Consider the following 24,226-nt stretch of genomic DNA (forward strand, 5'->3'; position numbering starts at 1 on the left):
AATTTACTCTAAAATATAAAAGAGTGTGCAACACTTAAGATGAAGAAAACAAAATCTGCTTTCTTATTATGTTGATAGGCATCAACAATCACATTAATATTTACATTGATCTTCAAAGGTTTTTGAACCTTTTCAGACCAAATTCCAAATGTTCAGAGCTTCAGTCATAAATCTATTTCCAAATTTCATTTTAAGTCTGAGTACTTTAGCACTTCTTTTCAAGACACCTGGTTTTCCATGAGAGCAGCAAACAGGAAGTAAAATTTATGGCAGACAAGAAGAAAAAATAAGAATTTCTTATTCCTTCTAATGATCTACCATAAATTGATTCCTACTACTACAAATTGGTGTTTTTTTATTTCTACGTATGTGTATATGTGTGTAGTATAGTATGTGTATAGTTTTACTAAGAATTATTATTATAATAGTAAAATCTAATATAAACTAAATTTAAAGAAAGAAAATAGAATAGATAGAAAAAAACAGCAAAAGAGAGATGAAAGAAAAAAGTAAGAATACAATACAGAAAAAGTAAAAAAAAATATAGAAGTCACTTCCTTCCTTTATCTCAGCAAGTATAAATAAAATTTAGTGTCTCTTCATCCCCTTGAAGGTTACAAGCAATTAAACTTGTCTCGCATATTTAATATAGGCAGCATATCAATATAGTATAATGCGAGTTAGATGTAATAGAAAAGGTTTAATTACAGGTGACATTACAATGAATAAGGAAGTAAGACAAAGTTGTATTCTGGCCCTTCACTATTTAATATCTGTCTCAATGATCTGGAGACCTCATTACTTCAGAATGATGGCCGTTGTCCATCATTAATTATAAGGAAAAACCGTGCCTTGTTATATGCAGATGATGCTGTTCTTTTTGCACATGCTAGATTGTTTTGAAACACATATAGATAATCCTTGAGTTAGGGCAGTAATGAATCCTGGCCATTACTGCTGGAAGTCAGGATAAGTGTTAAATGAACCACATCATTAAGCACCCCCCATTCATTCTCTCCCCAATGCAATTGTTAAAAGAATGTGCACATCATTAAGTGCATATGGGGTGCCTCAGGAATGAAACTGAAGGGCCTATTCCAGACATGACCACTTTTCTTGGGTGTCTCAGGGCTTCCTCCACACCCTGAAGTTCCCCATGCTCTGCTACCCACCACATGGGATTCTCACAGTCACTTGGGCTTCCTTGACTGCTCACAATCACTCACATAGGAGGAGCCTGAATGGCGTAGGAGGCTAATGCCTCCTAATGAGGGAGCACTTAACATCCAGCTGCCTGCAATTACTGCGAGTTCAATTCTCACCAGGCTCAAGGTCGACTCAGCCTTTCTAAGGTGGGTAAAATGAGGACCCGGTTTGTGGGGGAAATAAGCTGACTTTCTATAAAATATACAAAAGTATGAAGGCTATTGCTTAACGCATTGTAAGCCGCCCTGAGTCTTCGGAGAAGGGCGGCATATAAAAATAAATAAAAATAAAATAAAATAAAATAAAATAAAATAAAATAAAATAAAATAAAATAATAAATAAAATAAAATAAAATAAAATAAAATAATAAAATAAAATAAAATAAAATAAAATAAAATAAAATAAAATAAAATAATAAAATAAAATAAAATAAAATAAAATAAAATAAAATAATAAAACAAAACAAAACATACATTGTAAAGATGAGGGAAGGGAAGGAGAGCAGCCCTCTGTTGTTGGGCCATGTGGGAGAATTCAATAAGTGGCATCTTTTTTTGATCCAGCCACCCATGCAGCCTAGCAATGCAGTGGCTGAGCAGTATGATCAGGGAAAGTCGTGCTTTGCAAAAAACAAACAAACCCCAAAACATTTAATTCACCAGCAAAACAACACACTCCATGCAGGGAAACTTCTGCATTTGGAAATCTGAGTTGACAGAATAACAGAATAATAGTCTTGGAAGGGATCTTGGAGGTTTTCTAATCCAATCCCCTGTATACCCGTGATGGCGAACCTATGGCACACGTGCCAGAAGTGGCATGCAGAGCCATGTTGTCTGGCACGCGTGGCGTCGCCCATTTTTCTTCCAGGTTTCCAGCCAGCTCATCTGCTGCTTATTGGTGTGCATGCGATGATCAGCTGGCCTTCATGTGGGCTGAAGTGGCCAGCTGAAGGCACACTCTTAGCGTTGGTGCAAACAGGTCATGCCATCATCACCCGCATGCAGCTCTAGGATATCGACCCCTTGCCACCAGGAGCGTTGCGGCCAGTCGCTCCCTGCGCCCGCCTGCTTGCTTGGCTCATCACTGCCATTGCCGCTGCGAGGAAAGGCCCCGAAGCTGCCTGGGATCCATGTGGGCTGCCACAAGGGGAGACAGATATGGCTGGACGCTTCCAGCCTGGAGTGCGAGGCTGGCAGGAGGAGGAGCCCCCGCTGCCTGTTAGCCAGCACGAACGGCCCGCAGCTGCCACCCTCTCTGCCAGGGAAGCAGCAATGTGAGAACCGCCACCCCCAGGGGCGAGGGGGTGGCAGCAGCAAGGATGGGTGAGCCAAGGCTTCCCTGTCTCTCCAGATGAGCAGGCTTCTAGCGTGGCCCCACGCCTGGGGGGGATTGAAGCCCCGGCATGCCCATCCTTTCCACTGCCACCCCATCGCCCCCACCACCAGCGCTTCTCACGCTACCACTTCCCTCTCAGTGGCAGGAGCAGCCTGTGGCAGGCTTCAATCCCTCCCCCGGAGGCCTGAAATGCAATGCACCTTGGCGCTGCTGAGGTGGCGGGGCTGAGAGTGCTGGCGCGGGCTGGGGAACGGCTGTCTCGCCAGGGAACAGTTCGGTATCTGGTTGTCCTTTGGTAAGAGGTGTACCCGCCCCCTTGGAAAAAGTGGGGGCGCATGCATGGGAGGGCGTACATGCAGAGTGGACTTTTAGCATGCAATGCCAAAAAGGTTCACCATCACTGCTCTATACCATTTCAGACTAATGAATGTATGGTTGCAGGCATTGGGTATGCCTACTTTAATGAAAAAAAGAACTAGGAGTGACAGGATAGCAGTGTTCCAATATCTAAGAGCTGCCACAAAGAAGAGGGGAGTCAACTATTCTCCCAGGCATGACAAGAAGCAATGGATGGAAACTAATCAAAGAGAGAACCAACCTAAAAATAAGGAGAGATTAACAATCAGTGGAATGACGTGACTCCAGAAGCTGTGAGTATTCCAATACTGGAGGTTTTAAGAAGAGATTGGACAATCATTTGTTTAAACTCTTGTTATTCTGTTATCCCTTCTTAAAAACCTCCAGTATTGGAGCACAACTTCTGGAGGCAAATAATTCCACTGATTCCTTGATTAGTTTCCATCCATTGCTTCTTGTCCTGTCTTCTGGTACTTTGGAGAATAGGTTGACCCTATTCAGGTCTGGGCAAAGCAGCCCTTCTCCCTCCCTGCAGACATACCTCTGCATTTTGAAATCTGAACTAGCTCTGCTGACAACCTGTTTCCTCATCCTATGCCAGCAGTTTCATTTTGTGGATTTCAGGAAACCAAAGGATTGATTGCATTATCAAACTACCAAAAATCCGTCTAGTTTTTCCTTATTTGGTTTTTGTTTTTCAGACACGGCATATTTTAATAGCCAAAATGGATACCACATGTCTTCTCTCTCCAGCCCACCTCAAAAATTTAAATCTGCATTTTCAAGTCCATCTACTGATGATTTCTCTCTTTCACTATTAAAAAAGGAGTGAAGTTTTTTCTTCAACAGGAGAATCTATGACAGTAAAAAGAGCATCATGATGTCATTGCACCTTCTACTGAAGAAGAAAAGGAAGTGGCTATCACCAGCATCTGCTGTATACTCTAAATCAGTGGTCACCAATTGGTGGTCCGTGGGCCACTGCTGGTCCGTGAGAAAATTTTGATGATCCGCAGAAAAATTATTTGCATTTTTTATATTGGACTAAATCAGGGGTCCTCAAACTATGGCCCCTGGGCCGGAGTCGTGCAATGAACATTTGTGTTGCTACAGAGAGTCTCCCCCTTCGGGGTCTTTTTGTGCGGGTCGGAGGGGGGCAGGAATTCTGACTTGGGGTCTGCTTCAGCCTCCTAGTGCGGGGCTTTGGGCAAAGGCTGGAGGGAGGGGCCACTGGTGGTAAAGAGCTGGAGGGCCTTGTTCCAGTGGGACTGCATCATGGCCTGGAATTGGCTGACCATCTCAGCCCGCTGAACCTCCAGGCGCCGGTACCTGGCCTTGCACTCCTGCAGGTCTTCCCTCTGCTTGGAAAGCCTATGCTCGTAGTCCTCAGTGAAGTGCTTCTGCTGAGCCTCCTTCTCAGCCAAATCCAATTTGAACTGAGCCAGCTGTTTTGCCAACTCTTTCTCAGGGTGGCTGCTTAGCTCCAGCAACTGCTTCCTGTTGGGGCCCTAAGGAGTCCGGGCTGGCAAGTGAGGAGTGGCTGGGAGGGGTAAGTAGAGGCCATCGAGGTATCCCTCAACATGAATGACATCGAGGTGACCATGCCCACTCAGTCATATGACCACCTAACCACACCTAGCCAGCTGGTCATTAGGCAAATCATATTAAAGGTCCGCAGGATTTAAAATTATGAATTTAGTGGTCCCTGAGGTCCGAAAGGTTGGTGACCCCTGCTCTAAATAGCATGAAAAAACCCCCATTAAGACTCTTTTAGAGGAAGTTTGGCATTTCTTGTGAAGCCTGGTATGGTTCTGTTGTAATCAAAATTTTAGTTTCTAAGTTTCCATAAAACTCTTTAGTTGCTTCGCGTGACAAATATCTTGGTTATTCCTTCAATAATTTCTATTTAATCATAGAATATTTCAGTTTGTATTTCTCTGTTTTAATTAATAACAGAACCACTGTCTTAACTAGGTTCCTTAATGTGGCTGCTTGTTTTTTTCATTGCCCATTGGTGGGAATTTTTAGTTGGAAGATGTACACTGTAGGCAGAGCTCCAGCAGGGATTCTTAATTAGTAGTAGTGTGACTTACAGAACAGTTCTACATTAGTGACATGGAAAAAACTGCAGTCCTGAATAACCTTATGTGTTAAATTGATGTAATTGAGTTGTAGCAAAGCAGTAACTATGATAGGAGACAAAGGATTGGGAAATTGCCAAGTAAAATTGCCCTTGTTTATCAGACTTAATTTGGATTCTGGGTGTTTACTTGGTGTTAATGCTCCTATGGAAGCTATTTTATTGAGCATTCTGGGTTGAGACTTTCTCCTGAAAACAAACAAATTAGAGAATGTAGCTGATTGTTTTTCAATGCTACTCATAGATCTTTGTGAGTGATGCTTTGTACCTTGTAGATATTTATCTGCTCCAGGAGAAGAGAGATGTTGCAGAAGCAACATCTAAATGTCTAAATTTTGTAGATGTTAGAAGAGGATAAGGATAGAGTAAAGTGAAGCAACACGGATTCTTCGCTATTAAAACTATGCACGTCTGTATTTGTGCTCCTCTGTGAAGTAGTTTTGAAGGATTGAATGAAGCACCCCCCCCTCAAAGCCCTAACCAAACATCGTTAAGAGCAGTGGTGGGTTGCCCCCAGTTCAGACTGGTTCGCAAGAACCGGTAATAAAACTGGAGGGAGGCCCTGCCCACCGCCCCGGATGTCATCATCGGTGATCTGTGCATGCACAGAAGCTTTTGCGTATGCGCAGAAGCAAGGCGTGTGCGTGAGCAAAGAGAAAGCATGTGCGCAATCCCGTTGTGAACCAGTAGTAAAGGTAAGTAGAACTCACCCCTGATTAAGAGTGGAGCTATAAAAAAGGGATAGTTTTTGAAATATTTTATCCTTGCTTTTCATTGATTTTTAATCTCTGTGTGTAGTTAGTAAAATGGATGGTTAAAATAGCCGGAATTAAAATTACAATAAATAGCCATTAAAATGAATCTTCAGAGATTCTTTTTTTGGTGCAAAAGGTAATACTAACTATGCTGGGATAGAACAAGTGATAAAAATCAAACTTGATTAGAAATCAAACAAAAAACTACAGATAATCCTCGACTTACAACCACTAGTTTAGTAATCATTCAAAGGTAACAAAAAAAAGTGACATTTATGTATTAAATTTGTTTGCCACCCATCTCACCACCAGGTGACTCTGAGCAGCCTCGAGGTGGCACCTTATGAGCATTTTTCACACTTATGATTGTTGCAGCATTCCCATGGTCATCCTCAAATTCGAATGCTTGGCAACTGGCATGTCTGTCAGGTTCCAAATGGAAGGAAATAAAAGGAGACAAATCTGGATGGCTGCTACCTTAGTTTAATCACTTCTTGGCACTCACTTAATCACTCACTTAGTATAATCACTTCTTGGTACTCACAATTAATTCACTTAAGTATTTGCAACCAGCAGCTAAACAGTTAATCCTCTTGTTAATCCCGGCTGGCCATGATGATGTCATCACCCAGCTATTCCCTCTGTCAATCCTGTCAGTTCCTGGGAGACTTGATGAAGCAGATGCTGGGCTGAAATGAGGTTTGTGCATTCCTCTCCCCACGAATGGCAGCTCCATGCCGACAGCACACTGGAACTGACAATGTATTTATGATGGTTGTAGTATCCCAGGTTCATGTAATCACCTTTTGCAACCTTCTGATGAGCAAAGTTAATGGGGAAGCCAGTTTACCTTAACAATTGTGTCAGTAATTTTAACAACTGCAGAGATTCATTTAAGAACTGTATCAAGAAAGGTCATAAAATGGGGCAAAATTCACCAGACAACTGTCTTGCTTGGTAATGAAAATTTTGGGCTCAATTGTTGTCATAAGTCAAGGACTACCTGTACATCTAGGTAAAAGTAAAATTCAATATTTTGTAAAGCTAGTTTGTATAACACATTTTCTGAATAGTTTTTATCCCAGAGCTATAATTGCACTCAACAATGAACTTAAGGGGCACCATCAATGAGCTGTTGGACAGCATTACTTGGTCTGTTGTGTGGATGTTTGGGTGGTTTAGGGGTGGGGAATTTGTGGTGGGTGGGAGTGTGTTTGGGGATTGTTTTGAGTGTTGGACCTGATCTTTGGGTGTTAAGTTAAATTATACACATATAATGACAATAAAGTTATTATTATTATTATAACTTTAAACTCTAGATTGGTATTATATTTGATCAAAGCTGGTCTCTTCCTATTCTCAGAAGTCTTTTTAAACCTTTTCACAATTGTTGAGGCATTGGTGCCTTTTGTGGTCTCCAAACACATTTGGAATTTCAAGCCACACTAGGGTATCCAATAAAGATACCACATGCAATGAGTCTTGCTCATCTCCAGTATGGGTACCATACTGAGTATGACCAATGATTATCCTCCACATAACAGATTAAATAAAACACCTCCTTTTGCACATTTTAAACCTACTTTCCAGAATTCTTCCTTTCATCTACTCTTCCCATAATTTTTGCCTTTTTTTTTCTAGGAAGGGTGAAGATTGAAATAAAAACAAAAACCTTGGGGTGCAGTCATGCACCATTTTTTAATTTTCTACAAATTATCTATAAAGACAAGGAGCTATTGGAAATGAGAATGATGTTACAGTTGGCTCCAGCTGGTCCAGAATGCGGCTGCGCGGGTGGTTACGGGAGCGACATGGCGCTCCCATGTGACTCCCCTCCTGCGTGAGCTGCATTGGCTCCCAGTGGTCTTCCGGGTGCGCTTCAAGGTTTTGGTTACCACCTTTAGAGCGCTCCATGGCTTAGGACCGGGGTATCTACAAGACTGCCTTCTGCCACCAGTAGCCTCTCACCGACCAGTACGCTCCCATAGAGAGGGTCTTCTCAGGGTGCCGTTGGCCAAACAATGTCGACTGGCAGCCCTCAGGGGGAGAGCCTTCTCTGTGGGGGCACCTGCCATCTGGAACGAGCTCCCCCTGGAGATACGGAGGATCCTGGATTTGCGCACTTTCCGCCGTGCCCTCAAAACATTCTTATACCAGCAGGCTGGTCTGGCCTAACCTTCCTTTTAAATTGTTTTAAATTTGTTTTATAAATTGGGATGTTTTAAATTTGTCTGTGGGCCAAATCATTTAATGTATTTTTAACTGGTTTTTTAACATTTATAATATGTGTGTTTTATCTCTTGGCTGTCCACTGCCTCATCTCCACTGAGTCTTTCGGGAGTAGGGCGGTATATAAATTCAATAAAAAAAAATTTAAAAGTTTTTGAATACTGTTTAAAAAGCTCAGGTGTTAAAATAATATCAGTGAGAAAGAAAAGTGTACAAGACATATTGTTTTCTTTGGATACTACTTTAGGAATTTCTAAAATAGAGTTTTCTGTTTAAATAGATGGTTTCACAACTCATTGTCCTTTTGTCTTTGTTCCATTGTTTCAGTTTAGGCTAAATATTTAATGTAAATCCATGTTTGCTGTGTAAAATAAAAGTGAAAATGACATTTAACTTTTTTTGTTTGTATTTGTTTTCTGTTGAAATTCTAAAATTAAACACCAGTTGTTATAATACGATTTGGATTTACAGTTAATAGGCCTATATAAAATTGTCAAAGTTCATCAAACTGCTGCCATATTACTGTTTATTTTTAGACCTACTGTTTCACAGATTATATAGTATCAAATGGAAATAAATCCTATGGAACTAAACATTCTTTTTCAGGTACTCGTTAAAACTGATTAGTGCCAATACATCAATAATTTTTATAAAATATAGAACTGCTCTTCAGGTTAATTGACCAAAAAGTATTAACACTGTTGTTGCTGTATCAGTGATTAATATTTCATTGCACAAAAGGTATCAGAAAGTAGAATTTCAATATTGGTAATAATATGATATAGACATATTAAATCATTATGGATAATTCCAGGTGGTAATCCTATATGAACTAAAAATGTTAATCATAACATTTATAAACTAGTAATTATTCTTGGGATTACATTATTCTAAGTATAATTACCACGAGATTAATAATAGATGTAATTAATATATAATTGCATTGAATTTACTTTCACAATGACACTTTGACCTTGTTTAAAACTATTAGTTGTGGTAAAATAAACACACATTGATCCCTAGATAAATTATTCTGCTGCTTATGGTTATAGTTTTCAGCGGATCAGTGTAATTCATGCCTTGATATTATTAGCTTGTTTCAATAACATCATATAAAATGGTGATATATTTTGGAATATATTTTGAACCTAATGAGATACAGTTCTGAGAAATAACTTTTCATTATATCTCACTATTCAGCTTTGAAATTCATTCCAGCTCAGTTATTCAGTTCTTTTCTGTAACTAAAGAAAAGTAACCACATTAGACAATAAAGCTGGCTGCTTTATAGTTCCTCTGTGACTAAGAAACACTAAAATTCCATTAAATATAATCTTTTTAAATCTCATCATAACACCCACTGTCTTTTTTAGAAAGGAACATTTTAAAAACATCAGTATTTCAGTACAGTTAGCCCGATAATTTGCAGGCGCAAGGAATCCTGTCGCTATTTTTCTAAAACAAGCAGGAAATTGATTTATACATAAAAAGGGCATACCAACATTGAATGCATTGTGATAATTGCTTATGTAGTACAAGATTAGTATGTTTTTTCATCTGCTTTGTTTTGTTTGCCAAAATCTCAACTTTCTGGATCTATATTTTTGCAACTATTTTTCAGGATTTACATGGCATGATGATTATACACAGCATATTATAGCCCGTGAGCTTTCTGATCTTCCTAAGACCCATGACTGGCATCTGGAAACATCCTCATCTAAAGACCTTGAAGATTCAACCAGGTTTATCTTCATGCATTTTATTCATTTGTCAAGTTTATATGGTTGCCCATCTCACACAAATTCTGGATTGATTCTGGGTGATGCAGAATAGAATAGAATAGAATAGAATAGAATAGAATAGAATAGAATAGAATAGAATAGAATAGAATAGAATAGAATATTTTATTGGCCAAATGTGATTTGACATACAAGGAATTTGTCTTTGGTACATATGCTCTCAGTGTACAAAAAAGGAAAAAAACATTAAGGATAGCATTCTACTCTTTGTGATGATCCTTTCTAGGAAGCACACACACACACACACACACACACAAACACACACACATCACAAAGAGTAGAGCGCCACCTTTAAGAACTTCCTAACAAGGGGAATGTTTAATTTAAAAAAAAAAACCCAGTTCAATGTGATAACAGCCCTAAAACTGACATTTAAAAACACTTATTCACAACAGGGATTGAAACTTTGCTGAAATGCTTTACAGTTGGTATATGTTCCTTCAAGTTATTTTATCAAACTGTTTTTTATTTCATAAATTGTTTCTTCCTTTTAGCCTAAAGACCTATTCTAATTTTTTTTAAAAAAATGATTTTATTAATATCATGAATCTTTTGCCATGGCATATTTCTGCTTTTTAATGCTGCCACTATTCTCTTCTCTTCAATAAAAATATAAATCATGTATAACAGGTTATATATTTCAAATATTTCAGGTTATCTTTTTTTTTAATCTATTTCCTATTTTTTAAAATGCAGATAACATTATTTACCTTGATTGTGTTGCATAGGATTTCAAAACAGGAACCTGAAAGGAATTTGGAAAAAGATGTGGACTTTGCCAGTTCCCCTCAACAATACCTGGCCTACCTGGATATTCTTTCTCAGTCTGGAGTTCCAAATTTATATTCAACAATAAATGCCAACAAATCCCCTTTTAAGGTAAAAAAGCTTAATTCATTTTGCTGTTACGATCTATTTATGGAAAAGTGACCCAGTAAATCTTTTTATAGTGGGAGTATACTTAGAATTTTGAATCCATGTATCAGGTACACTCACAAAACGACTGATATAGCAATTCACAAAATACCATTTATCAAAAGGTGCGAATCAGCCCGCATGTTGTTCATGAACATCCTAATGGGACCTTTAATTGCTGCATATGATGCTTGAAGTTGATGCTTTGTTTTCATTGTGCCAACTTCCCATTTCATTTGTTTATATTAAAAATAATAATATATTTATTTAACAATAATTAAAAAGAATCAATGGTTGGCATTTGAAGAGTTTCCGATGGTCCTCATTCTTCATGTAATACTACAGGAAGGATTTAATCAGGACATTACAGTTTGGATCAGTGGTTAAATCCAATTTTTTTTACTACTGTGGGTTCTGTGGGCATGGCTTGGTGGGTGTGGCGTGGCTTGGTGAGCATGGCAGGGGAAGGATACTGCAAAATGTGTTTGGTGTTGACCAGTGTTGGTTACCACCTTTAAAGCGCTCCATGGCATTGGACCTGGATACCTTCGAGACCGTCTTCTGCCACCAGTAGCCTCCCACCGGCCAGTTCGCTCCCACAGAGAGGGTCTCCTCAGGGTGCCAATGGCCAAATTATGTCGGCTGGCGACACCCAGGGGGAGGGCCTTCTCTGTGGGAGCCCCTGCCCTTTGGAATGATCTGCCCCCAGAAATTCGTGAAATCTCTGATCTCTGTGTGTTTTGCTGTGCCCTCAAAACCATGTTGTTCCGCCAGGCTGGGTTATCAATGTAAAGATTTTAATTGGTTTTAAATGGGATTTTAAATTTGGGGTTTTATAAATTGGGCCTATTATTTAATAATTTTAATTATTTTTAAACTCTGTCTGTCTTTGTGTTTTTAATTAGGCTGCACACCGCCCTGAGTCCTTCGGGAGAAGGGCAGTATAGAAAATAAATAAATAAATAAATAAATCAATCAATCAATCAATCAATCAATAAAATCTCCATTCCCATCCCACTCCTGGGGGAAGAATATTGCAAAATCTCCATCCCACCCCACTCTGGGGCCAGCCAGAGGTGGTATTTGCCAGTTCTCTGAACTACTCAAAATTTCTGCTACTGGTTCTCCAGAACCTGTCAGAACCTGCTGGATTTCACTCCTGGTTGGGATATGTGCCTAAGGATTTGACTTGCAGAAACAAATATATCAAAATGTTAATAAGCAGATATCTTGTGATGAAATAGCTGAATTTGGAACTTGCAGGATGACTTTAGGTGAGTCAGTTCCATTTACCTTACTTATCTTCCAAATCCAATTTGTAATGTTCAGAGGTGGATTTCACACAATTTAACAATCAGTTCGCCAAGTGCAGAACAGAAATTGTGAGCATGCATGGCTTCAAACACATGTGATTTCCAGCACACCTTCTCGGGCAGCCGCGCTGAGTAGAGTGGCTACAGTTGCCTCCCAAAATCTGGAGCCACCTGAATAGAAATAGTACAAGCCAGAATAAGTGGAGGAGCTGGACTTGCGTGTCTTGTGAAAATGTAATGATTTCAAACTGATGACATCTTTGACTCCACCCTCGGGTTCCACCCGGTCATCTCCTACATCAGGTACATGCAAAAGGGTCTGCAGAGTTTTTGTGGGATCAATATTCTAAAATAAAGCATTAAAAGTAAGGTCTTCTTTTTCTTCTTGAATGTAGAAAATATGTTAGTAGTTTGCATAAAAATCAACAATTCAGAATTTAAGGAGCAAGATAATAGATGTGCTAGTCATAATGAAAGAAGCCAGTAAAAATGTGTCAGAGTAGTTTAGGAATTAATTAATGGTTTCATTTGCCTCTGGTGCTTTTGGCATAGCTTTTTCTGAAACTCCAGTGAACTGAGGATTTTCTTTGAAGCTGCTGAAAAGTGAAAATGTGTCCAAGAGGTATTTTGGTGAAGCTGCGGATGTCATATGAATCCATAAATCATTCTCTATGCTGGAGCTCTTTAGTAAGGAAGTGTATTATGATGACACCATTCACTATTATTATTCTGTGTTGCCTTGGAGACAGATACACAGAGGTGTTGGGTCTGCAGAATAAAAAGTAGTCCTGGAATACACATTTTTAAAAGCACAGTACAATACTGTCTGCTAAGGGACATACCTAGAAACTGAGATGTTTCTAGTATTCTTTGCTCTTTCTCCATTCTTAAAGCATTATAGTTGATCCTACCCTCAGTAGGTTAAAAACCAAATTGATTAAGGCAAACTGGGGAGATGGCTGCATCATTTCATATGCTCATCTTTTGATACAGAGATATATGTATTGTTTAAATATTTCAGCCTTGGCAAGGAATGGGGCACTTGGGAAGAAATAAGTATTGCATTAAAGGTGTGATCAGCCTATGTATCTGCAAAGATAAGAATCTGAGTGAATGAATGTCTCCTCACTCCTGATCTATGTCGCTTAGAAATTCTGCTCTGACCCATTATTCCATTGTCTCATGCAGCCTAAAACAATAGCACTAGGGTCATGATTAGGACCTGTCTTTTATAACAACTAAGGGACATGGTGGCTCAGTGGCCAAGACGCTGAGCCTGTCGATCGAAAGGTCGGCAGTCCAGCGGTTCGAATCCCTAGTGCAATGTAACGGGGCGAGCTCCTGCACTTGTCCCAGCTTCTGCCAACCTAGAAGTTTGAAAGCATGTAAAAAATGCAAATAGAAAAATAGGGACCACCTTTGGTGGGAAGGTAACCGTGTTCCGTGCACCTTTGGCATTTAATCATGCTGGTCACATGACCATGGAGACATCTTTGTACAGTGCTGACTGTTCGGCTTTGTAACAGAGATGAGCACCGCCTCCTAGAGTTGGGAACGACTAGCACATATGTACGAGGGGAACCGTTACCTTTTTACCTTTTATAACAACTATCTAAAGGAGCCAATCCATTAAAAACAACCCTTGACTTATGGCCATTTATTCAGCAATTATTCAAGATGAATAAATAATGATTATGACTGGTCCTTGGAGTTCTAGCTATCCCATCACCCCCATGGTCATGTGATTGTGACCCGGGAATGAAGACGTCCATTTGTGTCATACTGTTGATACAAGTTGGGGATGGGCTTCCTGGTGCCTCACGGATCAAGCAAGAAGCAGCCTCAGATTAGTGGCATGCCAAGAAACCCAGCCCCAACCTGGCTCAGAAGCATAATACAAAGCAACTTCTTGGTGCAAAGGGCTAGACCAGGCACATCTCATCAACAGCAGGAGCAAGAAAATAGCAAAGATTACTTGAGATGGAAGTGAAGGGCAGCAGGGGGACAGAAGGGCACATACATTGGGAAGAGATAGGCAGATGGGGGAGTTGGGAAACAAACCTTTTCTTCAAATGACCATACACCTTTTAAGTAGAACTCAGGCAGTCAACAATAGGCAAGCATACTTAAATACTTTGTAATTGTTATTTTAGATTCCAGGCAGAAGTGGAACTTTCTGCTCTTGTAGACTTAAGAGCAGCCACTCATTTCATGTAGAAACAGTACCGAAATTAAAGTTGCTTACTCAAGTGCTGAGACAATTGATGAACAACTAGGGCCAGTTTTACAGAGAATGGCTCCTTTGCAGTTGACAAGCAAAGATCAAACTGTTCCTAAAGCTGTTTGTAAGTGCCTCCTTCCAAGTGTCCATCATTTTGGGAATATAATGACTTCCAATGCCCAATCCAGAAGTGAGTTGAGTACAAAGGAGATATTCTCATTCCCTTCCCCTAAATGCCAGCAACATTACTTACAAACATCTCCTCTCTCCATTGATCACGTAATTTCAACATCAATTTGAAGCCAGAAACCCAAATCCTAGCAAAGAATCACTTTCTGTGAGATGAGTTATTAATTTGATTAATGTGTAAAGATAGTATCCTATATCTACTCATGAATTAGACATTCTGAAGTAATATTGGTATGTCAGCATCAGAAAAAGATTAGTTCACCTTTCAAACTCAGTAGCGTCTGCACCAATATCTTTTATGTTTCCAAATCAGGGAGAATAGCAGTCATTCTGAAAGGAAGGAACCCCCAAGTGTACCATTTACGACCACTCAATGAATAGTTCTTAATGGAACTGCATCTACTGGAAGGAAGTACATAGTGCAGTATCCCAAGGCTCTATCTTAGGTCCGATATTCTTCAATAGCTTCATAAATGATTTAGACAAGGGGAGAGGAGGGGAACTCATCAAATGTACAGATGACACCAAACTGGCAGGAACAGCCAACACTTTAGAAGATATGCTTAAGATCCAGAAGGATCTAGAAAGACTTGAACATTGGGCGTTATCTAACAAAATGAAATTCAATGGTGAAAAAAGCAAGGTTCTACATTTAGGCAAGAAAAACAAAATGCACAGGTACAGTATATGTGGTATACCTTGCTCAATAGTAGTAACTATGAGAGGACCTTGGAGTCCTAGTGGACAATCACTTAAATGTATCAACAGTATAGTCCTTCATGTTTCTAGGTTCTATCATATCTCAAGACTTAAAATGGAAACTTAACATCAAAAACGTCATCAAAAAAGCACAACAAAGAATGTTCTTCCTGCGTCAACTCAGAAAGTTCAAACCGCCCAAAGAGCTGCTCATACAGTTCTACAGAGGAATTATTGAGTCTGTCATCTGCACCTCCATAACTGTCTGGTTTGACTCTGCAACCAAACAAGACAGAAATGGATAATTAGAACTGCAGAAAAAACAATTGCTACCAACCTGCCTTCCATTGAGGACCTGTATACTGCACAAGTCAAAAAGAGGACTGAAAATATATACAGACCCGTCACATCCTGGACATAAATTGTTTCAACTCCTACCCTCAAAATGATGCTATAGGGCACTGCACACCAGAACAACTAGATACAAGGACAGTTTTTTCCCAAATGCCATCACTCTGCTTAACAACTAATTCTCACAACACGGTCAAATAATTTACTAAGCCTGTATTGCTACTATTCTTCTCTTCCTTACTAGTAGCTAAAGTATCTCTTCCCACTTATTACTATAACCATGTTGCTTGTGACTTTCAATTTATATGGTTTTTATTTGTTTCTGTTGCAATATTTTTAGGATCAGACTCAATAATTGATTTGAGAATAAAGTATTCAAACAAAATACTATTTATTTACAGTAGGCATTCTATATTCACTGAATAATCACAGATAGAAGCAAGGAGGAGGTGCACACAGCTCCTTTTATATACACAAGGCGGAGCAAGAGATGGGAGTGGTTAAATATGAATATATTAAATGTTGAAGAATAAGTTAACCCCTAATATCCCAGTTATATACTATTTACATATTGGAGAATAAGGCATTTACTTGTGACAAATCCCCCTCTAATTGCCGATTCGATATACAACAATAATTACATTCAGATTCAGAGCAGTATAAAACTTGCAGTTTTGAAGTCAAGTATTTGTGCTGTTTAGAAGGCAAAGGCTTTGTCAATATGTCAGCTATTTGCTCTGATGTTTCGCAATGGACTGCTTTAATAAATCCATCCTGAGATAATTGTCTCACGTGCTTGTATTTTATATCTATATGCCTGGATCTTTGGCCAATAGCATCAGATCTAGATATTTCAATAGCAGCCTTGTTGTCTTCGTGTATGATGAATGGTAGTGAAGGTTTTTTCCAAGTATTTGACAATAGATCATTAAACCATACAAGATTGTTGGAGGCTTTAGACAAACAAACGTATTCTGCTTCAGTCGTTGAGGTGGCTACTAAATCTTGTTTTCCAGTGTACCAGTAAACTGGACAATCGTTAAGAAAAAATATATAACCAGATGTGCTTTTTCTACATATAGTATCACCTGCCCAATCCGCATCGGCATAACATGTGAGGATGGGCTTTTTGACATTATTAAGTTCCAGTAATAAACAGAAGTCTAAGCTATTCTTTAAGTATCTTAATATTCTTTTAACGGCCTCCCAATGATATAATAAGGGTTTGCTGACGTATCTGGATAACAAATTGAGTGGCAAAGCAATATCAGGTCTAGTCCAATTAGAAATATATAGAAGGGAGCCAATAACTGATCTGTAGAGTATATTATCCTTAAATTCGGGGGATGATTCATCTATATTCCTCAAGAAGTCAGTTTGCATAGGAGTGTCACAGGGCTTAGCATTGTTTAAGTTACACTTGTTTAGGAGTTCTATAATCTTATCTTTCTGAGAAAGTTTGAATCCTTTTTTGGTTTTACTGATTTGAACGCCAAGATACTTATTTACCTTCCCTAATGATTTTAAAGAAAAATGTTCATTTAGTTTTGTTACAAATGTCTCTCTCCTTTCTTTATGTTTACCTATATACAAAATATCATCCACATAAATTAACACAAATTCTACTGTGTCACCTTCCTTTTTGACAAAAAAACAGTTGTCAGCAGTAGTAGCATTGAAATTCATAGTTCTGAGTACTTTGACTAAACATTCATACCATCGTTTGCCAGATTGTTTCAATCCGTACAAACTTTTATTTAGTAACCACGTTTCATTCTTGTTTGTGTATTGACTATGAGGTGCTCTTACATATATCTCTTTATCGAGTTTTGCGTGTAGATATGCAGTCTGTATGTCATATTGGAATACATCAAGATCAAGTGCTGATGCTATAACTAAAGCTGTTTTGACACTCTCAGTTCTTACTGTGGGAGAGTATGTGTCTGTGTAATCCTCAGGATATTTTTGAGCATAACCCTGTGCAACTAATCTAGCTTTGTATAAAGTGTTGCCTTCTTCTAGATTTTTAATTTTATATATCCACCTAGTGCCTATAATAGTTTTATCCTTAGGTGCAGGTGTAGGTGTGAATACATTTAACTCTCGTAAACTATCCATCTCCTTGGCCATGGCTGATTCCCATTTTCTTCTTTCTTCGGGGGGGAGTTTTAATACTTCCTCGTATGTGTTTGGTGTAGATATTTCGCTATCCATGTACATTACATAATCTTTGTATTTGTTTGGTACTTTGTTTCTGTTACATCTGATTGTTTTTTCTGGTTTACTATCTTTGTCATGTAAATATCTTGCCTCCTTTTTTGTTAGCGAATCTGTCTTTATTTTGTGTTGACTGTTTGTCCATGTTTTAATTTTGTTTTTATGTGTGTTGTGATTACATTCTTCTCTGGTCATTTTATCCTGATGTTTAGTGTCTGGATCTGTGATTGGGAATATTTCATTAAGATGTATTTTAGACCAGTTGGCCTGTTCATGAAATACTGCTGTTCTAGAAATTATAAATTTATTATTATTATCAATAAATCTGTATCCTTTTGTGCCTGTTTCATATCCCATGAACCTAAGTCTTCTGGATACGTTTTCTCCTTTACGCCTCAATTGCTTTGGTATGTGTACATCCGCAGTGACCCCAAATATGTGCATGTGTGCTATCTTGGGTTTTCTATTGTACATTAGTTCATATGGTGTCTTGTTTATAATGCTGGACCAAGTTCTATTTTGTGTATAATTGGAATATTGTAATGCTTCTGACCAGAATTGTTTGCCTAAGCCAGCATCCTCTAATGTGCTTCTAATCATGGTTTGTAATGTTGAGTTCTTTCTCTCTACCACTCCATTTTGGAATGCAGAGAAAGGGCTAGACGTGAAATGTAGCATCCCTTTATTTTTTAGCCATTGGGAGAATTCCTTTGACATGAATTCAGATCCCCTATCTGTCATAATTTGTTTTATTTTAATATTATGTTGCGTTTCTACACGTTTGTAAAACTCTTTGAATTTCTGAAAGGTTTCATCTTTGTGTTTTAAAGTATAGACAAACCCATAACGACTATAGTCATCTACAATGGTCAGAAAATAATGTTTTCTATATGTGATTGATGGTGTTAACGGACCAACTAAATCCATGTGTACCAAATCAAAAATTTGATTAGTTGATCTTGTTGCCTTTCTTGGTTTGGGACTAGTTCTGAGTTTTGTGGATTTACATACTGAGCATTCCAGATAGTTTTTACAATTTTTTTATTTTAACCCCTTCAGCATGTTCAATCATCTTTTGTACTACAGGAAAACTAGCATGTCCTAATTTCCTATGTAAAATATGTGCACATTCATCATGAATTGGTTTTCCAATTTTAGGTTTTTTGTCATTGGATGTGTCTTTGTGACTATGAATTATCTCATGTTCTTCATTATCACTATTGCTATTGTCTCCATTATCTATGTCATTGTTTTCTTCCATGTTGGAATCAATATTATGTAACCATCTTTCTTTCGTGATTAAATATGGTAGACCTCCTTTGATAACTACACTACCTAAGCTTGTTTTGTTTTTCTCTAGTGTTGCCTTTCCTTTTGAGAATACTATATTTATGTCAGAATCTCTACTTAGTTTTATTGCACTAAGTATGTTATGAGGTATTTCTGGTATTAGCAATACCCCCTCTATTTTTCCTAGACCGGGTAAGTTTACATTCCCTCTACCAATGACTTGGACCTTTTTTTGATTAGCCACTTTAATTACAAATTTATCTTCTATAAATGAAGATAATATACTTTTATTATGTGTAGTGTGATTAGTTCCCCAGAATCAATGAGCCAATCATTGTCCTCTGACTGTTGTATGCTGGTTGTGTTATGTTTGTTTAATCCATTTAGTGAACCAGATCTTCTATCCTTTGAATTATCCCTGCCCCCTCTATGTTCTCTATAGTTAGGTGGACTTCTATATCTATGTCTATCAGTGGATGATTGTCTGTTATGATATCTATTTCTATATTCAGTTTTTTGTCTTTCTCTAAGGAATTTAGGACAATCTCTCCTATTATGTTCTTTGGATCCACAGTTGTAGCATTCAATTGATTCACGATATCTTTCTTGGAATGCTACCCTCTTATATTGTTTATGTTCTATGTGTTTGTTATAATGACTCCTTCTTGAATTACCTTCAGCTATTAGCTTATTTGATAAATTTTCTATGGACAAATACCCCAAATTGATTGTGTCTAAATGTGATATATAGTTATCCCATGATGGATCTAGTGAGTTAATGATAACACTCTTCATAGTTTGATCTGAAATCACCTCTCCCCTTAAATGCAGCTCTGCTCTGATTTTGTTCAAAGATATTAAATGTTCACTTATAGTAACCCCTGGCTTTATCCTAGCTGAAAAGAAATCTTTAGACATTCTTGTTGTAGTGGCTACACTTTCACTGTGAAACAATTTAAACATGCATTGAATAATTTCTGAGACAGTCAGATTTTGCTTAATAATATGGTACATAGCAGGAGATATACTGGAAATTAATAAGAAAAATGCTCTGTGGTGTAAGCAGTCCAATTTTAGAGTCCAAGGTCTTTTTGGGGGGTTAGTAATAAAAAATAATAAGTTTTCTTTTAGAAAAACAACCTGAAGCTGTTGACACCATTCCTGCAAATTAATACCATCTATTCTCAGTTTTGGGAAATCATTGGGTAAATTCCCAATGTTGTTAGATCCATTACTTACAACTGGGGGTAGTCCGTGATCTTGCAAGTGTTGGTAGTTGCAGAATGGTGTGGGTATGCTCGCAACGAGTTTGAATGGCTCTCTCTGTTCTTCATGTCCTCCGAAGCTGTCTGCGTAGTTCTGCACATGCGCGTTGTTCATTTTGCTCTTGAAGCCGTCGGGAGAGGTTCTCGCTGCTGCAGCTCCCTCGTAGCGTTCCTCTTCTGACGAATCGGTCTCCAGCTCGATTTTGGGAGTCCAGGTAGCAGCAGGCACTCGCTTTCTTTCGTTGAGATCGCTGGTTCCTGGGATCGTCTGTGGTGTGGGGTGGTATCTGCAGGGCTCTCTGGGCTCAGGGGTCGGTTGGATAGAAGCGGGTAGATTCTGAGACGTTTGCTTACTTGTTTGTCTTTTCTTTATTTTTCGGCTGGTATCTTTTGTCGATTCTTTTGTGATCTTCAATTTTGGACCGAATGCTGCAAAAAGCGTTTTCATTGCTGATTCTATTTGCGTTTCTATTGAAGTTTCTTCGATTTCTGTGTCTGATTCATCTGAAGAGTAAATTTTCTCCCTTTTGTTTTTTGCATCGTGTAAGGCCTTTCGCGCCAGATATTTTGAATTCTGCCTTCTGATTGGCTCTGCTTCGTTCATCTTAGTGGTCTGTTGTAACCAAGATGGCTGCCATTCAAAATTTTGCGTGGGACTGTTAGTCTTCTTTTTTGTTATATTTTTATCTGCAGGCATTTCGCTCACCATTTTTGAATCTTTAGGTTCATCTGTTACGATGTGTTTCTCTCTCACTGCTCCATTGTTTTTTATTATGTCTTGGAGGTTCGCGATGAGATTTTCGTCATTCTTTTGACTTTTTAAGAGTCTCAGTATCTCTGACCTGAGTTCGTTGTTTTCTATCTCGTTTTCTTCTTGGTCATCAGTTTCATCCATTATTTCTTCGTTGTCTGTAGTGCAGTCTTCAGATTCTCTCGATATCGCAGTTGTGGATTCATCGATCATTTCTTGATCTGCTTCCATTTCTTTACTGTATGCCCTGGTGTTGGGTCTTTCTCTTTTGTTTCTGGAGTTTTCTCTCTTAGGCATATTTAAAGTTTTATTGAGTCAATTCAACCATCCTCTGCTACCAGATTGTTGCAATATTTTTAGGATCAGACTCAATAATTGATTTGAGAATAAAGTATTCAAACAAAATACTATTTATTTACAGTAGGCATTCTATATTCACTGAATAATCACAGATAGAAGCAAGGAGGAGGTGCACACAGCTCCTTTTATATACACAAGGCGGAGCAAGAGTTGGGAGTGGTTAAATATGAATATATTAAATGATGAAGAATAAGTTAACCCCTAATATCCCAGTTATATACTATTTACATATTGGAGAATAAGGCATTTACTTGTGACAGTTTCCTAGTACGATTTGTTAGCTTATTAGTAACCTTGACTATTACTAAGGATTGTATCTTTTTATTCTTGATGAATGTATTTTATTCTCCTTATGTACACTGAGGACATATACACCAAAGACAAATTCTTTGTGTGTCCAATCACACTTGGCCAATAAAGAATTCTATTATATATGAATCAGCAATGTGCTGCAGTTGCCAAAAAAGCCAACACAGTCCTAGGCTGCATTAACAGAGGGATAGAATCAAGTTCATGTGAAGTGTTAGTACCATTTTATAATGCCTTGATAAGACCACACTCGATATATTGCATCCCATTTTTGGTTTCCACTATATAAAAAAGATGTTGAGACTCCGAAAGAGTGCAGAGAAGAGCAACAAAGATGATTAGGGATTGGAGGCTAAAATCTATGAAGAATGGTTGTAGGAACTGGGCATGCCTAGCCTAATGAAGGACTAGGGATGACATAACAGCAGTGTTCCAATATTTAAGGGGCTGCCCCAAAGAAGAGATGTCTGTGTGCCTAGCTATTCTCCAAAGCACTTAAAGGCAGAACAAGAAGCAATGGATGGAAACCAATTGAGGAGAGAACCAACCTAGAACTGAGAAATTTCCTGACAATTAGAACAATTAATCAGTGAAATGCCTCCAGAAATTGTGGGTGCTCCAACACTGGAGGTTTTTAAGAAGAGATTAGACAGCTATTTGTCTGAAATGGTATAGAGTCTTTTGCCTGAGTAGGTAGGCAATTCTGTTATTCTGTTATTTGTGTTTCAAGTATATTGCAAAAGTTATGGGAGAACAATCTCTTTGCCAAGCTAGAAAAACCTGCATTTGACCTTATAGAATCACCACAGGAGGCATACAGATGGATCCAACAAAGAGTTAGTGTCAGCACGTCAAGATGCATTTATCCTAGTGCTGACATAAGAAGGAGAACGCAAGTGTCTGCAATGGGACGGTTGCCTTTCACCTACTTATTTTAGCTGGAGATAATGCCCCCTAGGAGATGGATGGGAGGGCGAAAATTCTTTGAATTGGAGCAGTAGATTAGGGGTGAATGATTGGGAAGATGGCCAATGAATGCAGAGCAGTGGGAGAAGGAAGAGGAGGGGTTTGGGGTCAGCACGTCAGTGCTGGCTGCATGGAGTCAGTGTAAAAGTTGCCGTGCTAAATAAAATGGAAGTTTGTTTCAAAAAAGACTTTGTTTGAGATGCAATTTATTTGAAGATGGCCTGAAAACCTGACAGATAGTTTATTCTATTATGGTATCCTCCACCCCTCCCACCCCATTATGTGAAATGTTTCCTGAAGTTTGCTAACTTCTACAGGAAATTCATCCCTAATTTTGTTCACTATTCATAACTGTTCCACCTCAGAAGAAAAGTTTAATGATTCTCCTGGTTGATCCAAAAGCAAGCAGTATTTCAAGAGTTAAAACAACTGTTTCTCAACCTTCCCTCCACCATCCTCATCCTCCCACCCCTTTGTGCTGCAGACAGACACTTCAGATGTAGTATTAGGAACAGTCCTGCTCCAGATGGAAAAGAAAAGGAGAGACAGATTTACTACCATGTGCCTTTAAATCCCAAGTGCTCCTCCAAGTAGAAAGGAACTATATTTTCAAAAAGGAGTTACTGGCAGTAAAAACCTATTTCAACAATGGAAACACCTGCTGAATAGAGGGAGGGGTAGGAAGTTTGGAAGAGACCTTCCCTAGTTTCTTGCAAGGGTTGCAAAGGAGATGGAGGAGGAATATTTTTTCAGTCTTACAAGATTATATCAATCAGTAGTAGGATTATTTTTTTTTACTACCGGCTCTGTGGGTGTGGCTTGGTGGGCGTGGTATGACTTGGTGGGCATGGCTTGGGTGTGGCAGGGGAAGGATACTGTAAAATCTCCATTCCCTCCCAAAACCAGGGAAAGGTTAATGCAAAATCCCCATTTCCTCGTGATCAGCTGGGACTCAGGAGGCAGAAAATAGATGGGGGCGGGGCCAGTCAGAGGTGGTATTTACCGATCCTCTGAACTACTCAAAATTTCTGCTACTGGTTCTCCAGAACTGGTCAGAACCTGCTGAATACCATCTCTGATATCAATGTAGTTTTACACTAAAATATAATTAGTTCATCTGGTTTTGTTACCTTTCTAGTTTGGCCCAGGATGCTGATGATAATATAATGGTACATTTGATAATATATAATCTATATGTATATATAATACATAAGGAATGTAATACTTACCCTTTATATTATGGAAATAGGGCAATACTTCACTTTAGCCCACAGATTTATAAAGTGTTTTTAAGGCAAAGTGATATGAAACACTAAGTATGATAACTGTTAAGCATTAGCTTAGAATATTGATTAAAAGTGCTACCTAATTAATATGCAGTGATTCCCTAGATAACATGCAGCTGAAATGCCTTCTTTAAAATGTTTTTATTCCACCTGGCTAAATTAGGAGCAGGGTCTTGAAAGGTGATAATGATAGAAATTAGCACTTTCCTTCCTTTCCCAGCTAAAAGTACTAAGCTTAACCAATTTTTGACATAGGTTATTATCATCTGC

The 24,226-nt window shown here is 38.6% G+C and overlaps 1 protein-coding gene across 1 annotated transcript in view; it reads left to right on the top strand.

The window, feature by feature from the left end:
• Window positions 1-24,226, top strand: part of PTPRN2 (protein tyrosine phosphatase receptor type N2) — a 717,244-nt gene that overhangs the window by 207,513 nt on the left and 485,505 nt on the right. Inside the window, exons 4-5 of the mRNA XM_060683595.2 lie at window positions 9,647-9,767; window positions 10,553-10,703. Coding sequence (XP_060539578.2) covers window positions 9,647-9,767; window positions 10,553-10,703 — 272 coding nt within the window. The remainder of the gene's footprint in view (window positions 1-9,646; window positions 9,768-10,552; window positions 10,704-24,226) is intronic.

The sequence above is a fragment of the Pantherophis guttatus genome, chromosome 4 (assembly GCF_059756535.1).
Source record: "Pantherophis guttatus breed Tessera chromosome 4, ASM5975653v1, whole genome shotgun sequence".
Taxonomy (NCBI): domain Eukaryota; kingdom Metazoa; phylum Chordata; class Lepidosauria; order Squamata; family Colubridae; genus Pantherophis; species Pantherophis guttatus.